Raw genomic sequence first — 7,674 nt, forward strand, 5'->3', positions numbered from 1 at the left:
AATAAGCTGATATTATAGAAGTTTTAACTGTCTTCATTAAAGTCAGCATTTTTCAAACTATATGGTCGTTATTTACCTAAAAGTTAACAAATTGTGACCCTAAATTACATGTAAATGTAATCTTTACATACTAGTGCTGGTGCACAAAATATGCTCTGAACAGGTACCACATTCTTGCTTTCATTTCCTTCCATTTGGTCTAATCTGCACCACATCCACACCATCACAATACGAAGTGAAGGAATTTAAACACTGCACAATCAAGAGTCCTGTCTGCCCTTCTTAAAAAAATTACCTTCAACTGGGGCTATCCACCTTCCCTCTCAGCTACAGACCTTTTGCTGAACTATGCATGTTTTCATCAAAATTTCTTCATAAATTGACCACGTGTCTTATTTTCGTATTTGCACCCATCTATGTGCTAAGAATCACGATGACACTTACATATTGCATACCAACTTATGTATTAAGCACCCAGCTACATTAGACATGTATCCTAAATCATTGTATACAATACTATATCACTTCAAATATGGGGTATTTTCATTTTAAATAAAGTTAATCGGGCCTATGGTGCGAAACTGTCTCCTCCTACTTCAGGTACAATAGGGATTTTCAGCACTCAATCTGAAGCTACATTCTGATAATGAATTAGTTTATTTCCATCAAAGAAAATGTTTGGAGAACAAATTGGTTTTGTGTTGCATGTCCACGTTTTGGCGCAAAGTGCCATATTAACATCATCTATCATTTACATTCTTAAGGCTGCATTGGGTCCATATAATATAATAGCGGTTTGGCGTCCAAATAGAAGACAGCAAGAAAGTTCTGTCGCCATAAGTTAAAGGTTGCTTTAGTCGTCCTTTTCCCTCAATTTTGTCATATTTTCCATGTTGTCTACCTTCCCAAATCACGACAAGACGACAAAATCACAGACGAGCTACCATACTGAAGCGAAGTAATTTCGGCACTAATATAGGTCAGTCATATGTGTCCATCTTGTTTATATATCATTGTTTGTTTATCACGAGCTTAATGTGCGTGTACACACCTATTTTTTATTTTTACTCAGGTTCATCTTTTGAACAGGAAAGTTACGCAACATGCCAAAGCGGGGTATGTATACTATTCTTTTAATGCTGGATACTGCATGATATAATTTAGACTTAAATTAAAAGCTAAGGTGCAGACGATATGGATTAAAGTAATAATTGTTAAATTCATTCCGTAAGTTCGCTAACCCATGGAAAGCCGTTGATGAAGTTTAAATCAATCTCTCTATTTTTTTTTTCAATGTTGGTAGGCCAAGATTAGTTGTTATCCGAACTTAACATATAATGTAGGCATATCGAAAACATTACATCAAAGCAATTCTTGTACATCTAACGCTAGAGTTCTGTTATTGAACTCCATACATGAAACATTTCGTATTGTGTAGTCCCTACTGTGTATTGGATGTCATGGGGGATAGGAACACCAAACATTTTCTTTTATCCACATGTATTGTCAATGAACTTACAACAACTGATTATCAATCTATGTCTTCTAATTGTGATATGCTCATTTCCAATTCAAATTATTAAATTAGCAAAAGACTATTACAAATAAATCGTTATGGTTCTATTATGATTCCTGGTGAATTCAGCACCTTGACAGTATGTGCATTCTGCATACAAATGTTGTGAAAAACAATATGAAAGTAGGTCGATGTCTGTGAACTGTGAGTGAACTGCGAGTTCTTGTAAAGTCATTGACCCCAGATATTTACTCTGTATGCTATTATTTAATCTGTATCCACTGTTGACTCCTATGATATCATTTGATCTTCATGGAACAACATTTCACGTATGTGCAAACTGTCGTTTTACCCTAGAAATTGACAGCAGGTCGTCTTATATTTCTGTCTTAGATCGATGACTCAAATAATTTTATCCAACGTTTTAAAGGGATTGGTTCACGATTTTTGATAAAAATATTTTTCATTTTTGATGTTAAACATTGAAAATATTACTCATTTAATGTTGACAGCCGAACTTTTGACCTTCTGAATGCAAGAATAAAAACAATATTTTAGACTTAAATCTGTGTTATGTAAACAAAGACTCGAGTCTTTTTATGTAAACAAACAAACAAGTGAAATATTGATTTTGTAATATAAAGCATCTTGATTTTGCATAGTCAAATTTTAAAGTTTTAGATGACACATTTCACTCCAAAAATGCTTGAAATTTGAAAGATATAATAAACTTAGATCGATATTCATTTCTTTTGGAAAAAATCGTAAACAATAACAAACCGCAATCTTTGTTTAAAAAACAAATAATAAACTCTCTAAAGTCAGATTCTGTGATAATGTATAACCTTAATTTTTATGTGAAATCTTTTAAATACAGTAGACAGTAGATTTTGATCATTAAAAGTAAACAAGTTCTTCATTAATATTTGTTGGAAGAAACATTTAACCTGTGCAAAACCAATAACTCGGCAAGTAGGTTAATTACATGTAAGGATGAATAAAACACCAGGTACAACAGTTATAGATTGACAGTACATAACATGATATTTTCGAACGTTAAAACTTCAAAACATGGGGAAATATCTTTTTTAGACAGTCATGTAAAATTTTAAAACCTTACGAGATTCGAATTCACGATTTACAAATCTTTATCTCTTTCATACTAAATCATTCAGTTAATCGACTATAACATATATTTTTTTTTTAGATTTTAAAGGACAAAGAATATATATGTATTACCGATATTCATTTTTCTGTCTGTGATTTGAAAAGATATGATACTCTTCCATATCGTAACAAAATAATGGAGACACAGTCAGTGAAGTGAAAATTGAAGAATGTTTCACCTTCTGTTTTGACGTTTGTTTCTTGTGTGTTTGAATCATACCACTTGGTGATGTCGATATTAGTTTTAGTTTGCTTATAACATACCCACTATCCAAAACGTAGGTACATAGTTACTGAAAAACTACATACAAATATACATTGTCGTTCTCCAGGGAAGCGGGCTGGGACCTTTCTCATCCACGTCCCCATTCCACATACACAAGTAAGATAATATGAAAAATCTGACATAAGTCTCATCTCTTGGAGTATATAACCTGAGACCCCATCCATGTATCAAACTTAGAGTATTCTGGGAAAATAAACTTAACGTTGTCTGTTTAACGATACTATACATATTTACAGGACTGATAGAAAGGCTTAATGCCGGGGAAAACGTGCTGATTGCCAATGGATACATGTGGGAGTTCGCTCGCCGGGGGTACCTAGCTCTTGGCGGATATGTACCGGAAGTGGTGATCGAACATCCGAAATTGGTAACACAGCTTCACGAGGAGTTTGTTCACGCCGGAACTGACGTACTGCCCGCCTTCACTGTGAGTTGTGTTCAGTCTTTACTCTTAGTTACCTCACCAAATATCAATTCCAAAACTTCACCATACCTATATATACAAATGCACTAATGCTTTTAACAGTATTTGATGTTGCTCTACACAATAACCAGGTTTTTAACTGAATGTAAACAGTATTCTGTTTGACATTCTCTATTCACTATGGGAATATACCCTTTGATGTATAATACACTTTCAAAGATATGACAATTACCTATACATTCAGCCTGAGGATTCCTTTGAAATATAGCCTTTTCTGTACCATTTGATATTTATGCATGGGATACATGCCAAAATCAAAAGTTGTTTAATTCGTGAATACAAATTATTTATTTCTCTTTATCCTTACCTTGGCATTAGCACCAGTCATTCTAAAAAAAATATAAGCATTACTTTGTCATTTCTAAACAAAATATTGACACATGTACATTTAGAACACAAGAATGATCAGAAGCATAACCTTTGAAGTATTGTGTTGTAAAATTTATTTATTCGTATTCAAGTCAGTATGAAATTCAAAACCTTTGTACAGTATTTTGGACACAGAGAGAAGATGCGTTCGATTGGTAGAGAGGCTGAAGTTGAAGACTTAAACAGACAGGCTCTGAAAATTGCCAGAAAAGTGGCGGATCGAACCGGTAGTCTTATGGCTGGGGGCGTGAGTCATACTCAAATTTACTCTGCAGATGACCCAGCAACACACGATAAATGCAGAGCAATATTCAAGGTATAGCATATGTTCCTAGAGATGTACTGATTCATTTTACTAATTTAAGAATTTCATCTAGAATAAATTTGCTTGATAAAAATTATGTCAGTATTTCGCAAATTCTATTGTCGTTATAGCGATCTAATTTACAAATATAACCTGTCATTTTGTTAAATGCTGTCTGACGTGTTCATACAAATTGTTAGGCCGTTCATTACACATCAAGATATAGGGCTCACGGCGGGTGTGACCGGTCGACAGGGGACGCTTACTCCTCCTAAGCACCTGATCCTATCATCTCTGGTAAAGTGTATGTCCAGTATCCACGTTTGCCTTACTCTTAATTTTGTATTGTTTGTAGGAGCTATAAGATTGATCACTGTTCGTTATCTTCACCTTTTCATTGCTCAATACATTGATAAAGTAATCAGATGGTTGTGTGAGTGATTGATAATAGGTAGATTCCATTCATTTCAAGACTATTGAAATAAACGTTACATAGCCATGCCTGCAATTTGCAGACGATACAATTCAATTAGTGGTTTAGATTTTATGCAGGGATTAGCATTCCCTAATGTATAGGGTATTGTATCCAAATAATTAATGCACTCATGGCAAAAAAAAAAATAATAACAACTCTGTATTCAGTGATAAATCTCATAAATCCAATAAGCAATAGAAAATAGAGAGTTGGGAGAACACGGACTCCTGGATATATCAGAGGTGGGAACGGTTGCCCAAGAGGACTAAGCATCCCCTGTCGACGGTCACGTCCGTGGTGAGCTCTGTATCTTGATCAGGTGAATGGATTTATCCGTAGTCAAAATCAGTGCGCCAAGAACGGCCTAACAATCTATATCAAACACATTAGACAGTATTTGACCCAATGATTGATTATATTGACCAATTATATTATTATAACGACCATAGAATTTGCAGTATGCTGACTTTAAACAAAACTGTTGAAACCTTAAACTATTACCCTTGGAATGGTTACGTCATCACCTACTATCGTATATTCATATGGGTTCTGTTTTTATCTTTGTTTGCAAAGGAATACTTATTGACGTATAATTTTGTATTTCATTGTTATTCCTCCACAGGAGATGATTGGATGGGCGGTAGAAGAAGGGGTGGACTACATAATGGGGGAGACTTTCTCCATATTAGGGGAGGCGATGCTGGCTCTGGAGTGCATCAAAGAGTACGGAAAAGGTAAGGACATATACCTTAACAACATACCTTAACAGGATAACAAAACAGTACAATAAAGGCAAAGACTTACCTTTACAGGATATAGAAACTCTACGATGAAAGGTAAGATTATACAATGACAGGATATCAAAACAGTACAGGAAAAGTAAGGAATACCTTTGATGATATCACATAGTTATGAGATTGATCACTGTTCGTTATCTTCACCTTGCATTGGTAAGAGGGAGATAAAGGTATACCTTTATATGATATCAAAACAGTGCGTGGAAGGTTAGAGCCTACCTTTAGTGGATATTACAGGAAACATAAAGGGACATCTCAAAGTGAGTGAATGAGTGTCAAACAATACTGAGGAGATAAAGGCAAAAGATGCGCCACACATAACGGGAGAAGAAAAGAGTTGAATTGCTGTGGATGATATCAATAGGTAACTGGTAAAGGAAGATCACCATAGAGTGGAGCGTCATATCACAAACTGTATCTTATGTTTTTCTTCAAATTTATATAAAGGTCAGGAAAGTCCACTGTAGGGTAAATATCATCATGTTTTCTACTGATCACCTCTCAGTAGAAACAAATTACAAAACAAATGTAGGCATCTCGCATATGATATTCATTTTCACTTACAATGTGGCCAAATCACAAATATAACAAATATTTTCGTATAGAGGGTTTATTCCATGGGTCTAAAATTTGGCACTTTGCTGGTTCAAAGGTATGCTAATAATTTTAGCGGAATAAATTTTGTCGGACAGGGATGGAGTTTTTTCTCTTTCAAATACTGAAGTTGCAATAGGATGCATTTTTGGCGGGTGGAATTTTGGCGGCAAGCTATCTAACCGCTAAAATAAGCCAAAATTATAATCCCACGAAAAAAGAGCGCTATACGGTATATAGTTACATATAGTTCTAGTATTACTCCTCCTAGGCACCTAATATTACTTCATAGGTTAATATGATATTGTCCATTAGTTTCAATTCACTCTGAGTATAATATTCAGTCTACAATATGTACATATGTACATTTGAATAGTTAAAATATTTATCTAGCCTGCATTAATCGTATTTTCTGGTCAATCCCTTCATATTTCCTGTAACAAAATCTTCCAACTTTATCTTATATCGGTTACACATAAATTGGGCTTTTAAAATGTCCTTATGCACAAATCAAAAGTGAAATCCCTGCTCATTACACCACAGGTCTCCCCGCTGTGATCACGCTGTGTGCCCACGTCCCAGATCAGACGCTGGATGAAGTTCCAATACCGGAAGCTTGTCGCCGACTGGAGGAAGCTGGGGCGGTAGTGGTCGGACTCAACTGCTCCAGAGGTCCCAAGACAATGATTCCACTGATACGAGAGATCAGGAAAGCTTGCAAGGTTTGAATAGTAATTGTATCATGTTCTTTGTTCCTTGAATATTCTAACTCTATGACTAGACGTGTTATTTGGATGTAACACTGTAACAGTAGCCTATATCTCTTTTCGTTCAAAAGATGGCATATGGATATATAAAAAAAGGATACTTTTCCTAGTAGAGGTTCATTTTCAAAATATAAGGAAAAGAAACCGTTCACCTCATTTATGTATGTTTCAGGGCCCCATCGCCGCCATACCTGTACCGTTCCGTTGTCATGACGACTGCTGCACATACTTTTCCTTTAAGGACAGCGAAACAGGTACGAAGATAAATTTTACACAGAATGGCCATTACTTTGGCATTCATATAATTTACATCATGCTTCTTTTTTCTTCAGATAAGCTTCTTTTTCCAAACAATCTTGAATGCAAAAAATGTTCCTCAGACGATATCAGAGAATTTGCAACAGAAGCAAAAGAAATTGGAGTGCAGTATATAGGTCTTTGTTGCGGGAACTGCTCAGCTTACATGCGTGATCTAGCGGAAGTCTACGGCCGACATCCAGAGGCTAGTCGTTATTCGTGTGATCTATCGTTGTCGTTTGTTTGGGGAAAGAAGAAAGAGTTGAATAAATCTGGGGATAAAGAGTTTATGTACATGGTGTATGGAACAGATATTTTGTACCCTACTGTTATAAATGTTCCCCAGTAGTAGTTTGAATTTCAGAATTTCATGGATTTATAAATATTTTAAAAGTGACTTATCTTAAGTTTTATACCTAGTGACATGGTCATGGAATAAACATTTCAGAATATATTGAAAAAAACAACAACACTGTGTTGAGGAATGATATGGAAATTGTACTTATATTATGGAACGCCGTCATAGAATGTAAAACTTATACGGTACCAATTTTGATGCAACAGCTGAGGATTTCGACAAATAATATCTCTTCAGTGATGCTTAACCGAATTTTGGAA

The 7,674-nt window shown here is 35.2% G+C and overlaps 1 protein-coding gene across 1 annotated transcript; it reads left to right on the forward strand.

Moving 5' to 3' along the window:
• Positions 1-571: 571 nt before the first annotated feature.
• LOC125674093 (betaine--homocysteine S-methyltransferase 1-like) lies at positions 572-7,453 on the forward strand. The gene is made up of 7 exons (XM_056160400.1): positions 572-1,116; positions 3,206-3,396; positions 3,944-4,138; positions 5,224-5,335; positions 6,536-6,714; positions 6,932-7,013; positions 7,092-7,453. The coding sequence occupies exons 1-7, from the start codon at positions 1,104-1,106 to the stop codon at positions 7,403-7,405; spliced, it is 1,086 nt and encodes a 361-aa protein (XP_056016375.1). The 5' UTR covers positions 572-1,103; the 3' UTR covers positions 7,406-7,453.
• Positions 7,454-7,674: the final 221 nt, after the last annotated feature.

Source organism: Ostrea edulis, chromosome 3, assembly GCF_947568905.1.
Source record: "Ostrea edulis chromosome 3, xbOstEdul1.1, whole genome shotgun sequence".
Classification (NCBI taxonomy): domain Eukaryota; kingdom Metazoa; phylum Mollusca; class Bivalvia; order Ostreida; family Ostreidae; genus Ostrea; species Ostrea edulis.

What these genes read in the sequence shown, in the direction of transcription:
- LOC125674093 (XM_056160400.1), top strand. An exon ending in ACGTACTGCCCGCCTTCACT is followed by an intron (nt 3,397 to 3,943) that starts GTGAGTTGTGTT and finishes ACCTTTGTACAG; the next exon opens with TATTTTGGACACAGAGAGAA. An exon ending in CTTTAAGGACAGCGAAACAG is followed by an intron (nt 7,014 to 7,091) that starts GTACGAAGATAA and finishes TTTTTTCTTCAG; the next exon opens with ATAAGCTTCTTTTTCCAAAC.